This window comes from Oncorhynchus kisutch, linkage group LG28, assembly GCF_002021735.2.
Source record: "Oncorhynchus kisutch isolate 150728-3 linkage group LG28, Okis_V2, whole genome shotgun sequence".
NCBI classification, from domain to species: domain Eukaryota; kingdom Metazoa; phylum Chordata; class Actinopteri; order Salmoniformes; family Salmonidae; genus Oncorhynchus; species Oncorhynchus kisutch.
In genome coordinates, this window is record NC_034201.2 from 33,790,921 (window position 1) to 33,816,855 (window position 25,935).

General features: G+C 42.5%; 2 protein-coding genes across 3 annotated transcripts in view; one reads left to right on the forward strand and one right to left on the reverse strand.

Annotated features, from left to right (window-relative positions):
* LOC109873400 (glutamate receptor ionotropic, kainate 4-like) overlaps nt 1-14,921 on the forward strand; it is a 57,405-nt gene extending 42,484 nt beyond the window's left edge. The window contains exons 9-16 of the mRNA XM_031807681.1: nt 2,678-2,881; nt 7,582-7,695; nt 10,262-10,371; nt 12,588-12,761; nt 13,052-13,217; nt 13,380-13,605; nt 14,174-14,302; nt 14,759-14,921. Of these exons, the coding sequence (XP_031663541.1) occupies nt 2,678-2,881; nt 7,582-7,695; nt 10,262-10,371; nt 12,588-12,761; nt 13,052-13,217; nt 13,380-13,605; nt 14,174-14,302; nt 14,759-14,895 (1,260 nt within the window). The 3' untranslated portion in view covers nt 14,896-14,921. The remainder of the gene's footprint in view (nt 1-2,677; nt 2,882-7,581; nt 7,696-10,261; nt 10,372-12,587; nt 12,762-13,051; nt 13,218-13,379; nt 13,606-14,173; nt 14,303-14,758) is intronic.
* Nucleotides 14,419-25,453, reverse strand: cenatac (centrosomal AT-AC splicing factor). 2 transcript variants are annotated; one of them, XM_020464052.2, is made up of 11 exons: nt 24,898-25,453; nt 24,583-24,749; nt 24,293-24,391; nt 24,129-24,195; nt 23,719-23,781; nt 22,542-22,606; nt 20,171-20,285; nt 20,029-20,059; nt 19,838-19,936; nt 17,062-17,194; nt 14,419-16,953 (listed from the first exon to the last, which is right to left on the reverse strand). In XM_020464052.2, the coding sequence occupies exons 1-11, from the start codon at nt 25,012-25,014 to the stop codon at nt 16,833-16,835; spliced, it is 1,077 nt and encodes a 358-aa protein (XP_020319641.1). In that variant the 5' UTR covers nt 25,015-25,453; the 3' UTR covers nt 14,419-16,832. The 2 variants fall into 2 exon arrangements, with proteins under 2 accessions (XP_020319641.1, XP_020319640.1); XM_020464051.2 differs by having other exon boundaries at nt 20,171-20,288; nt 24,898-25,452.
* Between the last annotated feature and the right edge of the window lie 482 nt (nt 25,454-25,935).

The following is a 25,935-nucleotide window of genomic DNA, read 5'->3' on the forward strand; positions in this document are numbered from 1 at the left end:
GTATTTGGCTCCATCCATCTTCCCATCAATTTTAACCATCTTCCCTGTCCCTGCTGAAAAAAAGCAGGCCCAAACCATGATGCTGCTACCACCATGTTTGGCAGTGGGGATGGTGTGTTCAGGGTGATGGGCTGTGTTGCTTTTACGCCAAACATAACGTTTTGCATTGTTGCCAAAAAGTTCCATTTTGGTTTCATCTGACCAGAGCACCTTCTTCCACATGTTTGGTGTGTCTCCCAGGTGGCTTGTGGCAAACTTTAAACAACACTTTTTATGGATATCTTTAAGAAATGGCTTTCTTCTTGCCACTCTTCCATAAAGGCCAGATTTGTGCAATATACGACTGATTGTTGTCCTATGGACAGAGTCTCCCACCTCAGCTGTAGATCTCTGCAGTTCATCCAGAGTGATCATGGGCCTCTTGGCTGCATCTCTGATCAGTCTTCTCCTTGTATGAGCTGAAAGTTTAGAGGGACGGCCAGGTCTTGGTAGATTTGCAGTGGTCTGATACTCCTTCCATTTCAATATTATCGCTTGCACAGTGCTCCTTGGGATGTTTAAAGCTTGGGAAATCTTTTTGTATCCAAATCCGGCTTTAAACTTCTTCACAACAGTATCTCGGACCTGCCTGGTGTGTTCCTTGTTCTTCATGATGCTCTCTGCGCTTTTAACGGACCTCTGAGACTATCACAGTGCAGGTGCATTTATACAGAGACTTGATTACACACAGGTGGATTGTATTTATCATCATTAGTCATTTAGGTCAACATTGGATCATTCAGAGATCCTCACTGAACTTCTGGAGAGAGTTTGCTGCACTGAAAGTAAAGGGGCTGAATAATTTTGCACGCCCAATTTTTCAGTTTTTGATTTGTTAAAAAAGTTTGAAATATCCAATAAATGTCGTTCCACTTCATGATTGTGTCCCACTTGTTGTTGATTCTTCACAAAAAATACAGTTTTATATCTTTATGTTTGAAGCCTGAAATGTGGCAAAAGGTCGCAAAGTTCAAGGGGGCCGAATACTTTCGCAAGGCACTGTATCTAGATGAAGCATGGACTGTAGATTATTCCATGCGTCTGGTGCACAAGAAGAGAAGGCAGTGTTTGCCTAATACTGTGAATGTCTTGGGGACTTTAAGTAGCAACCACCTAGCAGACCAGGTATGGTAACTGCTGGTGGTGAAGGAGACCAGACTACAGCGGTAAAGAGGGAGTTTATCCAAAAGGGCAGAGTCCAGTCTCTGTAAGACAGAGGAGGATGCATGATAAACAGAGTCCAGTCTCTGTAAGACAGAGGAGGATGCATGATAAACAGAGTCCAGTCTCTGTAAGACAGAGGAGGTTGCATGCATATACAACAAGTCACCATAATCAATTACAGAGAGAAGTGGCCTGAACAAGCTTCTTTCTAGCCATAAGCGGGAAGCAAGCCTTATTACGAAAATAAATAAAAAAATTCAATTTACGCTTTGTCACAAGATTATCCACATATCAACAACTGTGACAGTGATGAATGTTGTTTTTGTGGGGGAGAGGGCAGCAGGAGAAAGAATGTCCATAAGGGGAGCAGCAGGTAAGGTAAATGAGAGTTGAGTGTGTGGGCGGGTAAATTTCCATGAGGGGGATTAATGAGGGGTGGGGGAGGGTCCATAAGGGGAGTAGTGGCTATTCAGCAGCCTAATGGTCTGAAGGGTCGAAACTATTGGCCAGTCTTTCAGTTTTTGACATGATGCTGCTGTACTGCCCCCATCTGAATGATTAAAGCGGGGATAACAGGACATGGCTTGGGCGCTGGGGTCCCTGATGACCTTGTTGGCCTTCCTGCGACACCTGGTGCGTGGGGTTAGACCATTTCAGCTTCTCTGAGATGTGTATGCCAAGAAATTTGAAGTTATTGACCAGCTCCACAGCGGCCCCGTTGATGAGGATGGGGGCGTGTCCAGCCTGGTTCCTCCTGAAATCCACAATCGGCTCCTTTCTTTTGCTAACGTTGAGGGAGAGGTTGTTTCCCTGACACCATGTTATCAGAGTACCTATCTCCTCCCTGTAGGCTTTCTTGTCATTGTTGGTGATCAAGCCTACTGTTATATCGTCAGCGAACTTGATGATGGAGTTGGAACTGTGTGAGGCCACGCAGTTGTGGATACAGGGAGTACAGGAGGGGACTGAGGACGCAGCCTTGTGGGGCCCCCTTGTTGAGGACCAGTGTCAAGGAAGTAATGTTGCCTACCTTCACCACCTGGGGGTGGCCCGTCAAAGTCCAGGACCCAGTTGCATAGGGAGGAGTTCTGACCCAGGGTTCTGAGCTTTGTAATGAGCTTATAAGCCACTATGGTATTGAAGGCCAAGCTGTAGTCGATGAGCAGCGTCCTCACGTATGCATTCCTTTTGTCCAGGTTTGTAAGGGCAGTGTGCAGTGCAATACTATTGCATCATCCACGGATCTGTCAGGGCGTTAGGCGGAATGGAGAGGGTCAAGTGTGTCGGGGAGGGAGGAGTGATATGGTCTTTGACTAACCTCTCGAAGCACTTCATGATGACGGAAGCACTTTGTGATGACACACCAGTGCATGCGAATTCACGTTAACACATGTACAAACTGCCCCCCCCTGCACACACACACACACATACACACATATCTCAGCTTGCACCAGTCTGATGCCCCTTCATGCAGGAGAACCCCTACGTGATGCTGAGGTCCGAACACCAGGCCCTGGAGGGCAACGAGCGCTACGAAGGATTTTGTGTAGACATGCTGCGAGAGCTGGCCGAGCTGCTGCACTTCAGCTACCGTCTGCGGCTGGTGGCGGACGGCGTGTACGGCGTGCCCAGTGCCAACGGCACCTGGACGGGCATGGTGGGTGAACTCATCTCTAGGGTGAGCACTGAGTGAGTGTTGCAGTGTGATTGTGGCTAAAAATCTTCTCCCTCTCTATTCACTTATGTTTGTATAGTAAGGGTCACAAGTCACAAGTCACAAGTTATACCACCTGTAGGTAGTAAAAGATAAATGATATAAAAACCCTGTTGTAGTGTTATTGTTTCATACCCAGCCATCACCTGTGTCTCAAGACGTCTCAAAACATGATGCTGGTTGAGTATGTTTTTGCTGATTACACAAGATATGTTTACTACTCATCCTCCTGAAATAGCCATTGGAAGGGGATTGTCCTTTAAAGATAACATTCCAGATAACAGATAATAAACATAAATTCATGTTAGGATCCAAACAAGATATCTTGATTTTTAATTGAATCTGAATGAAGAATCAAGATATTGTGAATTAGCTGTTGAGGTATAACAGCCTTCAGAAAGTATTTATAACCTTTGACTTACTCCACGTTACAGCCTGAATGCAAAATGTATTAAATATGTTTTTCTCACCCATCTACACACTATACCCCATAATGACAAAGTGAAAACATGCTTTTAGAAATGTTTGCAAATTTATTGAAAATGAAATACAGAAATATCACGTTTACAGAAGTATTCACAGCCCTTTGCCATGACACTCCAGATTGAGCTCAGGTGTATCTAATTTCCTTTGACCATCCTTGATGTCACTACAACTTGACTGGAGTCCCCTGTGGCCAATTTCATTGTTTGGACATGATTTAAAAAGAAACACACCTGTCTATATAAGGTCCCACAGTTGACAGTGCATGTCAGAGTGGAAACTATACCATGAAGTCCAAGGAACTGTCTGTAGAGCTCCGAGAAATGTGCTTCATCACAATTCTATCTGGGGAAGGGTATAAAACAATTTCTAGAGTGTTCTAGAGTGTTTCTAAGAGCACGGTGGTCTCTATCATTGGGAAATTGAAAAAATATGTTACTACCCAGACTGTCTAAAGCTGCCCACCGACCAAACTGGGCAACCGGGCAAGAAGGACCTTGATCAGGGAGGTGCTAAGAACCCAATCACCAACCCTACTGTGAAGCATGATGGTGGCAGCATCATGCTATGGGGAAGTCTTTCGGCGGCATGGACTAGGAGACTGGTAAGGATAGAGGGAACAATTAATGGAGCCAAACACAGGCAAATATTTAATGAGAACCTGCTTCAGAGTGCAAACAACCTTTGACCGGGGGCAAAGATATACGTTCCAACATGACAATGACCCCAAGCATACAGCCAAAGCAATGCTGCAATGGCTTCAGAACAAGAATCTGAAATCCCAGACTTGAATTCCCATTGAAAATCTGTGGAAAGACTTGAAGATTGCTGTTCACCACCGCTCCCCATCTAACTTAAAGAAGAAAGTCCCCAAAGCTGATACAGACATAACCAAGATGGCTCAATGCTGTAATTGCCGCCAAAGGTGCTTCTACAAAGTATTGATTTGGGTGTTAATACTTGTGTAAATGAGATATTTCTGTATTTAATTTTCCACAAATTTGCTAAAATGTCTAAACATGTTTTCACTGAGTCATTATGGGGTATTGTGTGTGTGTGTAGGTGGGTGAGAAAAACCCCAATGTAATCCATTTAGAAATAAGTCAAGGGGTATGAATACTTTATGAAGACACTGTATACATTGCAGTTTATAGTTGACACCGTCCACCACTCCTTCCAATTTTTGTAGAGAAATTCCAATTTGGAGGGAAATTTCAGAGTTGAGGGAAATTCAGATTTGAGGAGGTGACGGAGGATAAAGAAGAGAAGGACGGGGACGTCAGTAGGTCTTTGTTCTCTGCCTCAATCTCTCCACTTATTGGCCCAGGTCTCTGTAATATGACTGAAGCCTTTATGGACACTTCCTTTAATGAGCAGACCTGTGTTCAAATACTATTTTAAATAATTTCAAACGCTTTATCTTTGCTTGAATGAGTTTGCCTGGTGCAATGGAACCAATAGAATAGCCCCAAAACTGTAAACCCTGCCCATCTATGATCACTAGGCAGGCTAGAGCAAACTCTCAAAGTATATGAACATTTTAAATTTGTATTTGAACCCAGGTCTGATACTAAGATCTATGGGGGTCACTGCTTTGCACTTTCATTTGCTACCCACTGCACTGTGTGTGTGTGTGTGTGTTGTCATTTGTGATCCATTCCAATGGGAGGCCATGGGAATTTTTACTGCCTCATGGAAACTGCACTAAGGTAACAGTATGGCTACGCCCCAAATGGCACTTATGGGGCCCTGGTAAAAAGTACTACACTACATTTGAAGTCAGAAGTTTACAATACACTTAGGTTGGATTCATTGAAACTCGTTTTTCAACCACTCCACAAATTTCTCGTTAACTAACTATAGTTTTGGCAAGTCGGATAGGACATCTACTTTGTGCATGACACAAGTATTTTTTTCAACAATTGTTTACAGACAGATTATTTCACTTATAATTAACTGTATCACAATTTCAGTGGGTCAGAAGTTTACATACACTAAGTTGGCTGTGCCTTTAAACAGCTTGGAAAATTCCAGAAAATGATATCATGGCTTTAGAAGCTTCTGTCATTTGAGTCAATTGGAGGTGTACCTGTGGGTGTATTTCAAGGCCTACCTTCAAACTCAGTTCCTCTTTGCTTGACATCATAGGAAAATCAAAAGAAATCAGGCAAGACCTCAGAAAAAAAATTGTAGACCTCCACATGTCTGCTTCATCCTTGGGAGCAATTTCCAAATGCCTGAAGGTACCATGTTCATCTGTACAAACAACAGTACGCAAGCATAAACACCATGGGACTACGCAGCCATCATACCCCTCAGGAAGGAGACGCATTCTGTCTGAATGTACTTTGGTGTGAAAAGTGCAAATCAATCCCAGAACAACAGCAAAGGACCTTGTGAAGATGCTGGAGGAAACGGGTACAAAAGTATCGATGTCCACAGTAAAACGAGTCCTATATCGACATAACCTGAAAGGCCGCTCAGCAAGGAAGAAGCCACTGCTCCAAAACCGCCATAAAAAGCCAGACTAAGGTTTGCAACTGCACCTGGGAACAAAGATCATACTTTTTGGAGAAATGTCCTCTGGTCTGATGAAACAAAAATAGAACTGTTTGGCCGTCATGACCATCATTATGTTTGGATGAAAAAGGGGGAGGCTTACAAGCCGAAGAACACCATCCCAACTGTGAAGCATGGGTGTGGCACATCATGTTGTGGGGATGCTTTGCTGCAGGAGGGATTGGTGCACTTCACAAGATAGATTGCATCATGTGGAAGGAAAATTATGTGGATATATTGAAACAACATCTCAAGACATCAGTCAGGAAGTTAACGCTTGATCGTAAATGGGTCTTCCAAATAGACAATGACCCCAAGCATACTTCCAAAGTTGTGCAAAAATGGCTTAAGAAGTCACGGTATTGGAGTGGCCATCACAAAGCCCTGACCTCAATCATACAGAATATTTTTCGGCAGAACTGAAAAAGCGCGTGAGCAAGGAGGCCTACAAACCTGACTCAGTTACACCAGCTCTGTCAGGCGGAATGTGCCAAGATTCACCCAACTTATTGTGGGAAGCTTGTGGAAGGCTACCCGAAACATTTTGATCCAAGTTAAACAATTTAAAGGCAATGCTACCAAATACTAATTGAGTGTAGGTAAACGTCTAATCCACTGGGAATGTGATGAAAGAAATAAAAGCTTAAATAAATCATTCTCTCTACTATTATTCTGACATTTCACATTCTTAAAATAAAGTGGTGATCCTAACTGACCTAAGACAAGGAATTTTTACTAGGATTAAATGTCAGGAATTGTGAAAAACTGAATTTAAATGTATTTGGCTAAGGTGTATGTAAACTTCTGACTTCAACTGTATATAGGGAATGAGGTTCCATTTGGGACAAAATTTATGTAATACTGTATGTGTTGTATTTGGCACTTGTATAATGCTGCCACAGGAATGTAATAGATGGTCATGGTGGTTATGATGATGAACCTGATAATTGCTTTGGCTTTATTTATTTGAATGGTTTTAAGAATGAGCCAAGGAAACTTTGTTTGACCCCTCTTCATCGATGAATGGGTTGTTTTATAAGATTTTGATGTCAGTCCAAGTATCAGTAGAAACATTTTGAAATGTTAAACCATGCCTCAAGGTCCACTACACTGCTGGGTTGTGTTTTATTAGAGCATGCAATGGAAACTGTTTTGCAACAGAAAATAAAAATGAATGTTTATTTTTGGGCAATTATAGGTAGTCTCTCCCTGTTTCAGTCTGTTTTCTTCCATTTGATGCCGAATGAACATGACCCTGGTTTTCATATGTCCCCTGTAATTAGGGACTAATTCAGAATTAGGTCACCAAATAAATGAATTCTCTGGCCAATTAATGACATAAATGAACTTACCAGGGAGCAAAGATCACCGGCTCAACATAGATTCTTGAGGCCTGGATTTTGAATAACCTTCTACACACATTTAGCAGACACTTTTATCCAAAGCGACTTAGTGGTGCATGCTGAATATTTCTGTGTGGGTGGGCCCCAGCAGGAATCGAACCCACAATCCTGACGTTTCATGTGCCACTAACTGAGCCACACAGGACTAGTTTGCCATATTTACCTTTCGCTAACTGCAGTAGGCTAACACTGCAGTTGGCTAAATGTTATCTCTTCCAGAAAGCTGACCTGGCTGTAGCGGGGCTCACCATCACCTCAGAGAGAGAGAAGGTCATTGACTTCTCCAAACCCTTCATGACCCTGGGCATCAGCATCATGTACACAGCACACATGGTGAGACACACACACACCTACACACACACACACACACAAAACCATGCTTAGAGAACATGTTAAACAATGGTAACCAACTTTAGTCCAGGAGGAAATATAGAATGAAGTTGCCCCTAGACTCTGATCTTGGGTCAGTTTTTTTGCAGATGATCCTAGATCAGTTCTCAAATTGTGTGCAAAAATATTTGAGACTCAAAATTGAGCTCAGGTGCATCCTGATTCCATAGATTTTTTTTATTTAACTAGGCAAGTCAGTTAAGAACAAATTCTTATTTACAATGACGGCCTACTGGGGAACAATGGATTAACTGCCTTGTTTAGGTGCAGAATGACAGATTTTTATATTGTCAGCTCAGGGATTCAATCCAGCAACCTTTCGGTTACTGGCCCAACGCTCCAACCACTAGGCTACCTGCATCCCCCATTTGATCATCCTTAAGATGTTCCTACAACTTGATTAAAAGTCCACCTGTGATAAATTCAATTGATTGGACATGATTTCGAAAGGTACACATCTGTCTAAATAAGGTCCCACAGTTAACAGTGCATGTCAGACCAAAAACCAAGGCATGAGGTCGAAGGAATTGTCCGTTGAGCTCCGAGACAGGATTGTGTCAAGGCACAGATCTGGGGAAGGCAAATGTCTGCACCATTGAAGGTCCCCAAGAACAGTGGCCTCCATCATTCTTAAATGGAAGAAGTCTTGAACCACCAAGACTCTTTCTAGAGCTGGCCGCCCGGCCACAGTTCGCCTGTGGAGATGGGATAATCTTCCAGAAGGACAACCATCTCTGCAGCACTCCACCAATCAGGCCTTTATGGTAGAGTGACCAGACTGAAGCCACTCTTTAGCAAAAGGCACATGACAGCCTGCTTGGAGGCACTAAAGGACTCTCAGACCATGAGAAACAAGATTCTCTGGTCTGATGAAACCAACATTGAACTCTTTGGCCTGAATGTCTGGAGGAAACCTGGCACCATTCCTACGGTGAAACATGGAGGTGACAGCATCATGCTGTGGGGATGTTTTTCAGCAGCAGGAACTGGGAGACTAGTCAGGATCGAGGGAAAGATGAACAGAGAAAAGTACAGGGAGATCCTTGATGAAAACCTGCTCCAGAGTGCTTAGGACCTCAGGCTGAGGCGAAGGTTCACCTTCCAACAGGGCAATGACCCTAAGCACACAGCAAAGACAACGCAGGAGTGGCTTTGGGACAAGTCTCTGAATGTCTTTGAGTGGCCCTGCCAGTGTCCGGACTTGAACCCAATCGAACATCTCTGGAGAGACCTGAAAACAGCTAAGCAGTGCCACTCCCCATCCAACCTGACAGAGCTTGAGAGGATCTGCACAGAATAATGGGAGAAACTCCCCAAATACAGGTGTGCCAAGCTTGTAATTGGTGCAAAGGTGCTTCAACAAAGTACTGAGTAAAAGGTCTGAATACTTATGTAAATGTAATATTTATTTATTTATTTTATTTTTAATATCGACAAACCTGTTTTGCTTAGTCATTATGGGGTATTGTATGTAGATTGATGAGGGGGGGAAACTATTTAATCAATTTTGTTGAAAATTGTTGAGCAAGTCAAGGGGTCTTAATACTTTCCGAATGCACTGTATGTATATATATTTTTTACTCTTCTTGTCATAGTAGAATGCATAAGGTACAATTTCAAAATTGGGCAGTGCATCATCAGTTCCTCTTGTCATGTTAGTCATTGCATACCTTAGAGAGCTGTTTATAACTTGTCAGAACTGTCCAGATCAACTAGCCCATGTCAGCTAACGTTTTTCTATTTCGTTTTGTTTTGTTGCCCATATATATTGTTGCAATTTTTTTGGTCACTTAAATATCACATCAATTCACCTTATACGTGACAAAATGTGTAGAATTGCAGGAAATACGGTTTAAACCTGGAAAATTTTACACAATTCTTGAACCGTGCTTGTGCCCATGGAAATAGACGTGACTATGTTCCTCATTGCTGGTAGAGGGGCCCAGAGTGAAAAAGTTTGGGAATCCCTGTCCTAGATCATATTGCAACTTCTACCCGGAGCATCCTGGAGAGCCTACAGGTAGTGCAGCCTTTTCTTCTAGCCTAGTGCTAACACACCAGCTTTGAATCATCAACTAATTCTCAAGACCTTGATTGAGTGAATCCAGTGTGAGAGTTCTGGGGTGGAACACAACCCTGCACACCCTGAAGCTCTCCAGGACCAGGGTTGGTGGCAATTGGGCTCTCCAGGTTGGTGGCAACTGTTGTTAGAGGCGCTAGATCATAAGACTGACTCATAAATGTAATATATGACTATGCTTAAACTTTGAGTGTACCCCAATTCATTGTTTCTCATCAACCATATCAATGAGTGAATAGAACTATCCTGGCAACTGTTGAATCTCCATGGAATTGCTTTATAGCCTGGTGGATCCAGACTGAACACTACTTTCACTATTTGTTTCACTCCGCTTATCAGTCTGGCTTCAAAACAATAGATGGGCGAAGTGAAAACATAGTGAACGTAGGTACTGTCCAAGCTAAATTATTTATGTTCTTGCTTCTTTAGACACGTCGACCAGGCTACTGGTCCTTCCTAGACCCTTTCTCTCCAGGCGTATGGCTCTTCATGCTGCTGGCCTACCTGATCGTCAGCTGTGTGCTCTTCCTGGTGGCCAGGTAAGTGTGCAGCTCAACACTGACACCTACAGATGCGGTCATACTGTACAGTTGAAGTCGGAAGTTTACATACACTTAGGTTGGATTCATTAAAAATATTTTTTCAACCACTCCACAAATGTCTTGTTAACAAACTATAGTTTTGGCAAGTCGGTACCGACATCTACTTTGTGCATGACACAAGTAATTTTTCCAACAATTGTTTACAGACAGATTATTTCACTTATAATTCACTGTATCACAATTCCAGTGAGTCAGAAGTTTACATACACTAAGTTGACTGTGCCTTTAAACAGCTTGGAAAATTCCAGAAAATGATGTCATGGCTTTCGAAGCTTCTGATAGGCTAATTGATATAATTTGAGTCAATTGGAGGTGTACCCGTGGATGTATTTCAAGGTCTACCTTCAAACTCAGTACCTCTTTGCTTGACATCATGGGAAAATCAAAATAAATCAGCCAAGACCTCAGAAAAGAATTGTAGACCTCCACAAGTCTGGTTCATCCTTAGAAGCAATTTCCAAACGCCTGAAGGTACCACGTTCATCTGTACAAACAACAGTACGCAAGTATAAACGCCATGGGACCACGCAGCCTTAATACCGCTCAGGAAGGAGACGCGATCTGTCTCCTAGAGATGAACGTACTTTGGTTAGAAAAGGGCAAATCAATCTCAGAACAGCAAAGGACCTTGTGAAGATGCTGGAGGTACAAAAGTATCTATATCCACAGTAAAACGAGTCCTATATCGACATAACCTGAAAGGCCACTCAGCAAGGAAGAAGCCACTGCTCCGAAACCGCCATAAAAAAGCCAGACTATGGTTTGCAACTGCACATGGAGACAAAGATTGTACTTTTTGGAGAAATGTCGTCTGGTCTATAAATATAACTGTTTGGCCATTGTTATGAGGAAAAAGGGTGAGGCTAAAAGGGGGGGGGGGCTTGCAAGCCGAAGAACACCATCCCAACCGTGAAGCACGGGGTGGCCGCATCATGTTGTGGGGGTGCTTTGCTGCAGGAGGGACTGGTGCACTTCACAAAATAGATGGCTTCATGAGGAAGGAAAATTGTGGATATATTTAAGCAACCTCTCAAGACATCAGTCAGGTCACAAATGGTCACAAATGGGTCTTCCAAAGTTGTTGCAAAATGGCTTCAGGACAACAAAGTTGGAGAGGCCATCACAAAGCCCTGACCTCAATCCTACAGAAAATGTGTGGACAAAACTGAAAAAGCATGTGTGAGCAAGGAGACCTACAATCCTGACTCTGTTAGGAGGAATGGGACAAAATTCACCCAACTTATTGTGGGAAGCTTGTGGAAGGCTACCCAAAACGTTTGACCCAATTTAAAGGCAATGCTACCAAATACTAATTGAGTGTATGTAAACTTCTGACCCACTGGGAATGTGATGAAAGAAATAAAAGCTGAAATAAGTCACTCTATTATTATTCTGAAATTTCACATTCTTAAAATGACCTAAGACAGGGAATTTTTACGAGGATTAAATGTTAGGAATTGTGAAAAACTGAGTTTAAATGTATTTGGCTAAGGTGTATGTAAACTTCCAACTTCAACTGTATATACTGGCACCCTTGCATGATTCACCATTTATTCTAAAATAGGTTGAAATTGAAAAAGCATTGGATGTTGACACGTTTGATTTACAACTACACAGGACACACAAATGTATCTAAACTGAAATTGAGATGTTTTATGTCAAAAATGGGCTGGACTAAATTATTCAAAATTAGAATTTATTTGGTTAAAGGCAATGATTCTCGTTTACTCTGTAATTTCTCAACTGTGGTAAATAACAGTTGCCTACAGGGTAAAAATTGTTATTCAACCAGTTTTGAAAAGGAAATAAAAAACAGAACATTCTGTACCATTCCACTCCATTGTAAAGTGCAAGAGTGCCAAAATATTTGACCACATCTGTACTGGCAGTGATGTGGAAGTGCAGCAAGTGCTCTATTCTGAAGATGCTGTCTACTTTCCACACCACATTTTGCGACCTGTCTGGTAGGCACAAAAGGGAGGAAATCATTTGAAAATGGCAAATTAAAATTAGCAAACTTATTGGTCAGGTTGTATCTTATCTCACGTGTTTTCAAATCGTTTTCTTCTGTTGTGTGCTTATTCAACATGATCATAGATATAATTTTTCACTATAATTTTCCCTATAATGACAACACGGTTTTTATTCCCAAGGCTAACGCCGTATGAGTGGTGTAGTACTGAGCCATGCTTGCGGGGGCGCTGTAAACTGGTGCTGAACCAGTACACTCTGGGAAACAGTCTGTGGTTCCCTGTGGGGGGGTTCATGCAGCAAGGCTCAGCCATCACCCCCCATGCCCTGTCCACACGCTGCCTCAGCGCTGTCTGGTGAGTAGACTGCACAAGAAACCCCTACATAGGGACTGAATTGACCCAACGGCACGCAAATACGCACACAGACGTTGTACATTTGCCAACACAAAAATAACAATTGGCCATTCACATTGATACACACACACACACAGGTATTGATGCACTCCATGCTTACCACGCTGTATGAACCAATTTGACTGTCTAGCACTAAACAAGACTCGCACCTCAATACGCAAATGGAGCTTGTGCTTAATGGGGAGCCTTCCTGTGTACTAAGCAGCTTGTGCTGTTCCTTCCTGCTGCAGGTGGTTCTTCACCCTGATCATAGTGTCCTCCTACACAGCCAACCTGGCTGCCTTCCTCACCGTTCACAGGATGGAGGTGCCCATCGAGTCTGTAGATGACCTGGCAGACCAGACCACCATAGAGTACGGCACCATGCAGGGAGGGTCCACCATGACCTTCTTCCAGGTAGAGAGAGCGTGTGTGAGAAAGGAGTCATAATGCTTGCTATCTCACACTAATTTTCCCAGCGGACAAAACTTCTATCACAGTAACATTGTTTCAACCAGTTTTCCCACAGATTTTTTTCTTTTTTACAGCCTTGTCTTTATCTCTCTTGCTTGCCCACAGAACTCTCAGTACCAGACCTACCAGCGCATGTGGAACTTCATGCATGCCAAGCAAACCAGTGTGTTCGTGAAGAGCACGGAGGAAGGCATCGACCGGGTGCTCAAGTCCAACTACGCCTACCTGTTGGAGAGCACCATGAACGAGTACTACCGCCAGCTCAACTGTAACCTCACCCAGATAGGAGGCGTGCTGGACACCAAAGGCTACGGCATCGGCATGCCACTGGGTAAGACCTGTATCTTCAGAAGTGCACAATGTAGCTTTTTTTTCAGACTGCCTTAAAATAGTTTCAATCTTTGAACCTTCTGGATCGTCCAGTGTTTGCTGCAACAAGAATAAAGTGTTATATCTGCAAATACAAAGAACTGAGAGACTGGGATTCCATACTTCTGTAGTTGGTCAAATGAGAGCAGTGACCGCTTGTCATAAAGAAATTATTCCCTTTTCTGCCCAAGACTATAATATGCTGTCTTTTGTAGGGAGAGATGGATTATTGCAACAGTCTGTATAAAGGGATAGAGGGTTATTCCATTTCATAAATCTGTGCAGTTTCTAAATGCCTCGAGTCTATAATAGGATTATCAGACACGGGTTATGTAGCTCTTTGAGAAAGAAAACATCTGAAAGTTACCTTCAGTGTTCTTATTGGAGAAGTTCATAGTACCACCTTTGTTGCAAAATGTTTCTCCTGTTTTGTGCCCACTGAACACAACCCTGCTGACAGAATGTCTATAATTAGGTGATCTGAAGTCATTTCCAGTTTATTCATAATAAACTGTATTCTATGTTATCAGGCTCAGTGTACCGGGACGAGATCGACCTGGCCGTACTCAAACTCCAAGAGGACAACAGGCTGGAGATCCTTAAGAGGAAGTGGTGGCGGGGAGACAAGTGTTCCAAAGAGGATGACCGTCGAGCACAGGGTACACTTTCATACACGATCTTAATTACTGTCCATAGACAAGAAAATATACAGTATCAGTGCATCTGGTCTCTAAACTGAAGTTATAGAACTGCTGGAATTGGAACCACAATCTGCTGACTTAAAGTCAAGTATATTTATTTAACATAGTACACAACAGAAGACAACACTGTGGGGAAAATCTCCAAGCATTCAACAACTATATACAGCGATGGTGATGCACATCAATGTCAAAAGAGTAAGGCTGGGATTCAATCTGATCGCCGGTCATAGGCATTGCAGCTTTTAAAGGCCATGTTCCTGTGTTTGCGGAGCTTACATTCACGGTAAACGCTGCATATGCTGGCTCAATTTGAAATAGCCTTTAAAAGCCGCAATGCCTTTAACCTGCGATTGGATTGAATCACGGCCTAATTTATCACCATTAAACCACTAAGAGCTCTTCTCTCTGTGGTAGGGCTGGGCATGGAGAATATAGGTGGGGTCTTTATTGTCCTGTTGTCTGGTCTACTGCTGGCTGTGTTCATGGCGGGGCTGGAGTTTGTCTGGGTGCAGCAACACTCTCCGAGGTCAGAGGTGAGGTGTCATCTGTAGCTGCTCTCCCAGCTTAGTAGCCAGCTGCCCTCTTAGGGTCAAATCCTAACTCCCACTTAAGTCAATCTTCACTCAGACCGTGATTCAACCCTAGGAGCGTTATAGAGCAGCCAAAAACACATATTTTAAAGGCATTTTCCCTGGCGTTCGCATTCATGGTAAAAGCTGCCTGTCACATATTGAAAGACAGACAAAAATACTTTACAATTTGCATACATTTATGCTTTTGTTCTTCAGTATGCAAGGTTTCACACCTTGACAATGCAACTTTACATCTGAAGTTAAACCAATTTCAACCTAGACCTCACGAAGAATGTAAAGGGGAGGGAGCTTTAAACCAAAGCACTGATAACCAGCAATCCATCTCGTTATGGTTCTTCCCTTTCTGTTCTAGTTGTCCATGTGTACAGAGATGCTGAGGGCTCTCCATGGGATCCTGCTGTGCGAGGACAGTATGGCACTGCATGGTTTACGAGGCCCAGGGATATTACTACAAACACACACTTCACTCCCAGAGGAGCATGGCGGGACCAAGACAGCCACTTGCACCCTCAGTAACGGCATGGTGTGCGGGATGGACAACAGTAGCAGCGGTCCTATGGAGTCACAGTCTCATAGACTGGCACAGGAAGCCATTTTGGGTCCACGGGGCTGCACTCACGTCCGCATTTGCCCAGAGTGCAGGGGATATAAAGGACTGCGGGTGCAAACACTGCTACCCAGAAAACACTCACCAGACCTCAGAGAGGAGAATGTTTAGTGCAGGGTTCCCCAACTGGTGATTTTATTTGGCCCTCCCAAGTTTGAGCAAAACTATATATTATTTATTGTTGGACATAAGACTGAAAACACATCTCCAAGTGATTTTAATGTTGGAAACCTGTTCCAAAGTGTAGAGATGTGTGATCATATACACATGTAAAAGCAAGGTTTGAAATTATTTTAGTGAAATATTTGTTTGGGCTTTTTGCAGTTTACTAATGTGTAATTATGTTCCGGCCCCCTGACCATTGCTCAACATAAAATCTAGTTGATGATCCCTGGTTTAAGGGGGTGGTGGCACTGACAACTGAGGTGAATGTTTGAACTAGAGACAGCGTCCATTGTTTTCAATGTATTCTACTCACGTTCACACATGCCGTTTCGTGATTGTCTAGATCGGGTTTTATAGAGTGCCGATTACACCTGCGCACTGACGGCATCACATCATCCAGAAACATAGACAGTGGATGAATATAAAATGTATCTTTGCCTGTGTGAGTGACAAAAAAAATGACTTGAATAATTTAATGGATGTTTTTTGTACAATGATGACTAAAGTTTTATTTGCAATTTTCACATTTGACTTCTACGCGGCCATCTTTTTGGACTTGACTTCAGCTAAAATGCAATGCCGAAAGTGTCCTGGGTTCAGTGGAAAGCGTGCTTCCAGACTGGAACCCTGGGGCCTTGGACAAGTGGCCCAGGGTCAGTGCTGTCTTTGCACTTTATTTCATTAATGTTAAGACAGGTTAATAAACCCTGAACCCAAAGATTGAGGATGGCGAAACGCCATCTAATGAAATAAAGTGCAAAGACCAACAAGTGGACGGTGGTCCATGCTAAGGCCCCAGGGTTCCAGTCTGGAAGCATGCTTTACATTGAACCCAGAGGACAGACACTAGGACAGTATTTCAAAGACCCAGCCCCAACTAACGGCTAATGCCGCTCCCCACATAAGTGAGACACAGGGGCGTGGCTGTAGTCCAGTTCATTATTTTATTTTAAAACAAGTGCCAAAAACATTGGCCGGGAATCAAATTTGAAACGGGCATAGTGAGCTTGACATTTAAAGGTAATTTACAATTGAGCCTAGTTCATTATATTCTGAAATAAAGGCTTTTCATGGTTTCCAAACAAATGTCATGGTTTTTTAACTGCTTTGTTCTGTAACATTTCTATGTACAATGCATACTATAGTCACTGTTCAGGCGGTTTGGTTTCTTTGTTCCCTCAGCACCCTGATCCCTCTTTCTCTTTTGTCTGTTGGTCTGTCCCTCTTCCTCTCTGAACTGGTGCCTAGTAGAGCAAAACAAAGTTAACTTCACACAAGATGATAATTTTACTTCCATGTGCCATGTAAATTGAAACTCTGTATAGTCAGTTTTTGCAGGACAAGTACATCACCTGGATTGCCAGCGGCGTCCGCTGTTCCACACCCGGCCGAAAGAGGGCAGCCAGTTGGCATCTGTCTGGGAGCTATGGTCAAAGTTGGCCCCCACCCGGTTAGGGGGGAGTTTCTTCAGCTTCTCCTGCTCCTCTGTGTGGGGAGAGATGGCAACATGAGTGTCAGGGGTTGTATTCATTTGGCACTGAACGAAAGAGGGACAACCTGGACTTGTCCAATAAGAAAAGCTCATTGTTATTTTTGCATTGCAAAACATTGTCGCGTATTAATTTTGCCAATTCTGTTGCAAAACATTTAAAACGGAAGAAAACTAAACAGGGAGGGACCTACCTCAATTTGTCCAATAGACTTGTTTAAGTTGTAAATCATACCATTTTGCCACTGTTTGGACTAATAAATTACAGCCCTGGGCCCGGTTTCCAAAAAGGATCTTAAGGCAAAGTTTGTTAAAAGCATCGTTACATCTGAGCGGTTTCCTAAAACCAAAGTTATTAACGTTGCACTTTAAAAACGCTCGTAATCTAAATGCCTGCTTCAGACCACTCGTAGAACAGCTAAGTGCGTCGTTCGATGCTTTTTTTTGCCCTCCCGCGTCACATTATACACAGATCTCCGCTAAACAAACAAAATTGCGCTTGTCACATGCGCCAAATACAACTTTGTATTTATAAAATATAATTAATTATAAGAATAATTTTGCACGCCCAATTTTTCCGTTTTTGATTTGTTAAAAAAGTTTGAAATATCCAATAAATGTCGTTCCACTTCATGATTGTGTCCCACTTGTTGTTGATTCTTCACAAAAAAATACAGTTTTATATCTTTATGTTTGAAGTCTGAAATGTGGCAAAAGGTCGCAAAGTTCAAGGGGGCCAAATACTTTCGCAAGGCACTGTAGGTTTTGTCACGCCCTCTTCACAACTGTCTTGGTGTGCTTGGACCATGTTTGTTTGTTGATGTGTACGCCAAGAAACTTGAAGCTCTCAACCTGCTCCGCTACAGCCCCGTCGATGAGAATGGGGGCGTGCTCGGTCCTCCTTTTCCTGTAATCCACAATCATCTTCTTTGTCTTGATCATGTTGAGGGAGAGATTGTCCTGGCACCACACGATCAGGTCTCTGACCACCTCCCTTTAGGTGGTCTCGTTGTCGGTGATTAGGCCTACCACTGTTGTGTCATCAGCAACCTTAGCGATGGTGTTGGAGTTGTGCCTGGCCGTGCAGTCATGAGTGAACAGGGAGTACAGGAGGGGACTAAGCACACACCCGAGGGGCCCCCATGTGGCAGATGTTACCTACCCTTACCACCTGGGAGTTGCCCATCAGGAAGTTCAGGATCTAGTTGCAGAGGGAGGTGTTTAGTCCCAGGGTCCTTAGCTTAGTGATGAGCTTTGAGGGCACTATGGTGTTGAACGCTGAGCTGTAGTCAATGAATAGCATTCTCACATAGGTGTTCCTTTTGTCCAGGTGGGAAAGGGCAGTGTGGAGTGAAATGGAGATTGCATCATCTGTGGATCTGTTGATAATGGCGTTTGTGAGCTATGACCAGCCTTCCAAATCATTTCATGGCTACAGACATGAGTGCTATGGGTCGGTAGTGATTTAGGCAGGCTAGTGTTCTTGGGCACAGGGACTATAGTGGTCTGCTTAAAACATGTTGGTATTACAGATGTTGAAAAAGGTCAGTGAAGACACTTGCCAGTTGGTCAGCGCATGCTCAGAGTACAAGTTAACCTGTTTAAAGATCTTACTCGCTGTGGAGAGCGTGATCAGTCATCTGGAACATGCATGTTTCAGTGTTGGTAGGCTTGTGTCACTGGGCAGCTCTCGGCTGTGCTTCCCTTTGTAGTCTAATAGTTTGGAAGCCCTGCCACAGCCCTGTATTGACGCTTTTCCTGTGATGGTTCGACGGTCCCGCTCCGTGAAAGCGGCAGCTCTACCCTTTAGCTCAGTGCGAATGTTGCCTGTAATCCATGGCTTCTGGTTGGGGTAAGTAGTGGGGACGACATCCTCAATGCACTTATTGATAAAACCAGTGACTGATGTGGTATACTCCTCAATGACATCGGAAGATCCACAGGGTTTACCCGTTTCTCTGACCACTGATAACTTCAGAACATAGTTTACTATAAATACATGGCCAATGTCTTTGCAATTTTGCTATGTCAAATGAAAATCGAGATGACTGCATTAAATATTGAAATCATTCTAATGTTAAAAGGTAAGATTTTAATTGACAAAGCTGGTCTGAGAGCAGCACTGCCTTTCTTTTGATCTTATGCTCCAACGACGCACTTAGTGACTTCTCTCTGCATGCTGTTTTGGGAAACGCATGTTACATATTTGGCTGTTGTGGGAAAGAAGCATTTTTAAAAACATTCAAGCCTAAGTTCTAACGCTATCGGGAATACGAGCCCAGGTCTACAGATTGCACACGACCCTGATCTACCAAGGACTAAATGGGCTGTGGTCAAAACCAAACCTAGTACGGACTGAATTTAGAGCCCTTTCACCAGGTGGTCCCCAAAATGAACTGTCTACTTGAGGAGTTAAATAATTTGTGGGTGGATTTGTAAAATGGTAGTTTGAGTCGGTGCTTTTTCAATGGGTGTCATCCATCCATCCAGTAATGACAATGGAAATGATTGAACGACACAAAGGGAAAAATGGTCCGTCTTTTCACATAAGTCAACTATTTTTCAGACTAGTTGCATAAATCGGACAATGATGTCATACACGATTTCATCTGTGTTTGTCTGAACCCTAAAGGACCTACTCTGTTTGAGGAAGTCCTGGAGTGATGGGCCGATCGCCTGCTCCATTGTCCCAGACCTGCCCTCATTGGGGTCCTCCTGTAACCATGGAGGGATGGCTCCTACAACAGTCATCAAAACCTATTCACCAACTTACACAGACAACAATACAGTGACTAATAGACGCTGAAGTATCATTTTAATTTTCAATTACCTGTGTGAACATTTCCACTGTTGGAAGAATCCTGCCATCCAAAAGGAAATAATATTAGTAAAGTATTTTATTATTTGACAGGTCACTTACTCATGAAGAGAAAATATAGTTGTCATGATTGACGAGCAACGTGTCAGCGTACCTGGTAGCCAATGAAGGTCAGGCCCTGTCCAGGGCCTGCCCACTGCCTGGCCACCATTTGGTCGACCCGACCAGACCTGGCCTGCTCATCGGATCCAGGGGCCCTGAAGTGAGAGCTACTGCCAAAGTTCAAATTAGGTGATACAGAACTCACACAAAGACACAGATTACTTGAATAATATTACATACAGCCCATTTACAGGTGCATTCTGTAAGTTTTACAAATGCAAGGAGACTCTGATGTCTATAATATCTGCCCTGGTCCATGGTGTACCAACAGCTTCTTCCTGATTAACTTAATTTACATTTTACTGTATTTTACCATATCCATGCAAATAATGTTAAATTAGTTTACTAAGCTAAGTGAGGCAAAACATATAGGGGGGTATTTGAGCCATTTGGAAAGACCTTCGAGCAATGGGATTTAGAGGTCGTAGGTTCAATTTGGGAAAGCATCTGGGCCGTGTTAACTAAGGACTAAACAGGTGAAATCCCAAATCGACCACTATACCCTTATCACTTTTGAGGATCAGAGGATTTGACAGCACCACTTGCTCACTGATAGGCTAGGTGGACGTTTAACCATATTGCTTATACATATCCTCTTAGGTCTCCACAAGTGCATACAGTGCTGTGTCAGTTAAAAGTTGCAGCGTAGTGCAGCACAGGTTGCATGGTGCCGCAGAATTCTATGGCACATTATTTAAGTGCCAACCACTGGTACCATTAAATGCTAGTTAGTCCTAGTTTGACCACCAGAGGGCATCTTTGAGAAGCATTTGATAGCCTTCAATAGCAGCTGTAATAAAGATTTGAAAACTTTTGTAAGAACATAGTATATGGGAATGATTAAGAAATATTGCTTAATATTATGGTGTTTCTATTCCAAGAAAAACCCTTTGTTTCCAAAGGAGTAGGCTGTTAACTGACTTGCCTTGTAAAAAAAGGTTACACTAAGAGCATAACATTTCTCCACCATAATTGTAGTCTAACCAATACCCAAACAGAGATTCAGTCAAAAATAAAACATCTAATTGATTAATCAAGACCAGTCCCCATGCTTGTCTTGGAGCAGCGCGAAACAGTTATAGGAAAATGCTTCAAATCCTATTGCTTCTAAGTTCAATATGCTCTTTAAATAAATAAAACAGAACATTACTCAACACTGAGACTCATGTCGCCTACGGTACTCTCTGCCAATAATAGAGGATTTGAGGAATATAAATTAAAACCAAAAGCCGCCTCCTGGGTCTCCCGGTGGCAGCCGGCACGGGTATCAAACCCGCATCTGTGGCAACGCATTTTGCATTGGGGTGACAGACAGACACTGGGAAGGCCCCATCCACAAAGTATCAAAACAAAGAGAGATGTTGGTAAAGGTATATTGTCCTGCTAATAGCCCATAATTGGCTATTATAATACTGTACATGGTGTCCAGGTCAGGATAACCAAAATATTTCTTTATTAAAAGACCAACAGAAAGAATGTTGGAAAGTTGGAGCCATGACCAATATATATAGTCCTGCTAATAACAGGGTTAATATCTGTGAGAATGTCCAAGGGGCTTTTATATACTTCTAAATTAATAAATCACTTTGTTAAAAAAAATATATACTATTTTGGAGATGATTTTGTTTTCAAATAACGTAAATTGAGTGAGGAAAAAGGCCATTCTTGAACATGGGGTGAGACATTGTTACTAATTTGTAAATAAAGCCTGTGTTATTTAGAATGAATTATTTCTGTTTTTAGAGGGAGAGAAACCAAAAACCTAGTTCTCATGGGTCTCCCAGTCAAGCCGGCACAGGTATTGAACCAGCATCTGTAGCAACACAGCTTGCACTGCTTAGCAGTGTCTTAAACGCTGAGCCACTCAGGCGCTGTACAACGTGACCGGTCAGGAGTGGGCTACAGTAAGAGCAAAATAATCCTAACAAAATAAAATAACCTTAGTGTAACAGTTTTAGTAAGTAATACTGAAGTCATGTACAATTATCAGTTTCTATTTAGGTTTATATCTCCCATCAGTTAGAGACACAGTAGGACACAAAAGCATAATCAGTGCTCTAACTCCCCCTGGTCTGGAGCAATGAAGTGGTGACGCAGGGTACCATACTAAACCACAAATTACCTCAGCATAATCACAAAACTTTTAGTGGAGCAACCACAGTAGGGTGGGGTTTAGGGATCAATTTGGGATTGGGTAATCGACAAACAGGAAGGGACTACCTGGACTTGTCCAATAAACAATTTTTTGTTCACTGCTTCAAAACATTCTGCTACGGTGTCTTACTGAACAAACCCCAGTATATCATTAGAACTACAGTACAATAACATTAACACCATCTTATAGAAGGACAACAACGTCTTACCTGGAAGCCTCGTCCACTGAGTTGCAAGGGCCCTCTGTGTTCGATAGCTCCAGCTCTGCCTTAGGCTGAGGTTGATTCAGGAAAAGCCAACAGTGGTTCATATACCAGACTCCAACAACATGGCGTAACTTTACCTCATAGCTTCCAATAATGTGACAAAATGTGAACTTACATCAGAACATCTACACTGAATAAAAATATAAATGCAACATGTAACAATTTTACTGAGTTACAGTTCCTATAAGGGAATCAGTCAATTGAAATAAATTCATCAGGCCCTAATCTATGAATTTCGCATGACTGGGAATACAGATACGCATCTATTGGTCACAGATAACTTAAAAATGGGCCTTGGGATCTCGTCACACCGATGCATTCATGCCATCGGTAAAATGCAATTGTGTTTGTTGTCCCTAGGTTATGCCTGCCCATACCATAACCCCACCACCCCCATAGAGCACTCTTTTCAAAACGTTGACATCAGCAAACCGCCCACCCATACGACACCATACACGTGGGCTACGGTTGTGAGTCCAAATGGACGTACTGCCAAATTCTCAAAAACGATGTTGGATGCGGCTCATGGTAGAGAAATGAACAATATTATCTGGAAACAGCTCTGGTATACATTCCTGCAGTCAGCATGTCAATTGCACACTCCTTCAAAACTTGACACATCTTGGCATTGTGCAGTTGTCACAACACAATTGGCCTTTGTATTGTCCCAAGCACAAGGTGCACCCGTGTAATGGTCATGCTGTTTAATCAGCTTCTTGATATGCCACACCTGTCATGTGGATGGATTATCTTGACAAAGGAGAAATGCTCACTAACAGGGTTTTAAACAAATTTGTGCACAACATTTTAGAGAAATAAGCTTTTTGTGCGTATGGAAAATGTCTGGGACCTTTGATTTCAACTCGTGAAACATGGGACCAACACTTTACATGTTACATTTATACTTTTGTTCAGTGTATGTACAAAACATTATTGAATATAAAAGGTGTATCAGATTGTCCCAAATGGCACCCTATACATATAGCTCTGGTCAAAAGTAGTGCACCATGTAGGGAATACAGTGCAATTTTGATACCATCGCACTACAAATATCACACTTGATCAAACTAGGGAGGTCACAGCGATATGGATACTGTTGTTGCATCCTGGGTAAACAAACCTCTATGAGAGACTGAAGGACCTCCTGGCGATGCTGTTCCTGAGCTCGGATATGAGTGGCTTGCTAGGGGACAAACACCCACAGTCAGAGGTCACCATGGCTAGAACAGAGTTCTCACATTCACAGTATGGACCAGTATTAATAACACATCTCAGAGTCACTAAAAGAGCATTACATGTCTTCTAGAGGAAAACGTCAGGGCCTGTATTCACAAAGTGTCTCAGTCGGAGTGCCTTTCCAGGATCAGTTTTGCCTTTTAAGTCAATGAATAAGAGGCCAGACCTGATCCTAGGTCAGTATACCTACTTTGAGACACTTTGTGAATGTGGCCCTTACTTTTTCCTCTAGAAAGTCATACAATGCAATTATATCACTCTTTAAAAGTAATTCTGAGTTATTTCATGTCCTACCTGCTTTATAAGCCCATCCTCCTTATCCTCAAATGAGCCTAAAGCTTTTGCCACCTCCGTTTTAAATCTAAAATGAAAACAAAAAGGTTGAGGCATATTACACATTTTCCAAAGCGAACTTGTAGGCTGAAACAACTTTTTGCTAACGGTAGAGGAGTTCTTACCTCTCCATTTCATTTTCTGTGATTATAAACTTGTCCCTCAGTTTGGGATCAGCTTTGTTCTCCCACCAGAATGTGTGGGTGCACTTCCTGTGGTCAGGCCTGAAATGATAATTGACCCCTGAGAAATATGCCAAACCACATTTTTACAAGCACATTGGTCTATAATAATGCCAGCCATCAGAAAAGTCCATTAATTAATAGAGAAAAGCAAATAAAAACTGCGTGAAAGCGTCCCATCTTTATATTAACATGAACATTAATTAATTACATTAGTTAGTACTGTATCTTACCTGGCCATGTGTTCCAACAAGCCCCCGAACAACACAGTGATGTCGCCATCAGTGACGTCTCTCTCCACCTCGAGGCCGCAGCAGTAACACCAACATTTGCGTTTGTGCTGAGTGCAATCGAACCTCTCCACCTGGGGATTTTTTATCGTTCGACGCGCCTCTTTCACCTGTAAAACACAGGCATGTCTTTCAGGAATAGTTTATATGATTTGCATCTCATTGAGCAGGATACAAACATTTGTAGTAGCTAGGCGTAGCTAACGTTAGCTAGCTGGCTATGCTGGTATTGATGAGCCAGGCAGTTGCCAATTTTACCTTCTCAAGGAATTTAACAAGGACCACTTTGAGTTTGCTCTGGTGACTTTTCCCGAAGATGTGTGCTTTTCCGGAGAAAGATGTTTGCCTACATATCGCACAGTAAAATGCACCCATTTTCGACACGTCCCTTTGTTTTCTAGACGTTAGACCAACTCCATCCCCAAAATATGCATTGATCTGAAGACGCAGCGTTGTTTATCTGGCTGGCTAGCTAGATTACGTTACTGTAGCTTATTTGCTAACCGAGCTCTCCCTGCCCTGTCTCGTGCAATATATTGCGTGTATTTATCATACATTGATCGATAAGGTGCAATTGCACACCATGCTCTTACTAAAATATTTAGTTACAATAGCTTTTGTAAGAACTAGTGTGTACACAAAATGCTAATTTAGACCGTTGTATCACTTCCGTGTCAAGTTGTCGTTGAACTTAGTTCTTCTTCGATAAGGTTTAACGGCGGTTGGCATCCAATAAATGTTGCATTACCGCCACTTACTAGACTGGAGTATACCTCCCTTTACACTAGAAAAAATGCAACAAACACCCTACCATCTAATCCTACACTCACAAAAAACCCACCACCCTACTCCACTTTTTAAATATATCTAGTCCTTCCTGCATACTTTTCACACCTAGGAACCTCCCTTCTACACACTGCTGCCATATGCCCATAAGCTTGACACCTGTAACAACATAATGTATTCAGCACCAAAGCTTGTACAGTATAATGTATATACCCAAACATCACTTTCTTGGACAAAGACTCAACATCAAAAGAACAGATAACATCAAAAGAACAGATAACATCAAAAGAACAGATAATGACTCATGTTTCACCACTCACAACTTAAAAATAATTGTCGCCCATGTTATAGTAGAAAATCATCAAAACACATTCATCATTATAAGCTATTTTTTTCTTCATATTTCTGATTAAACAGCATGATCATTACACAGGTGCACCTTGTGCTGGAGACAAAAGGCCACTCTAAAATGTGTAGTTTTGTCACAACATAATGCCACAGATGTCTCAA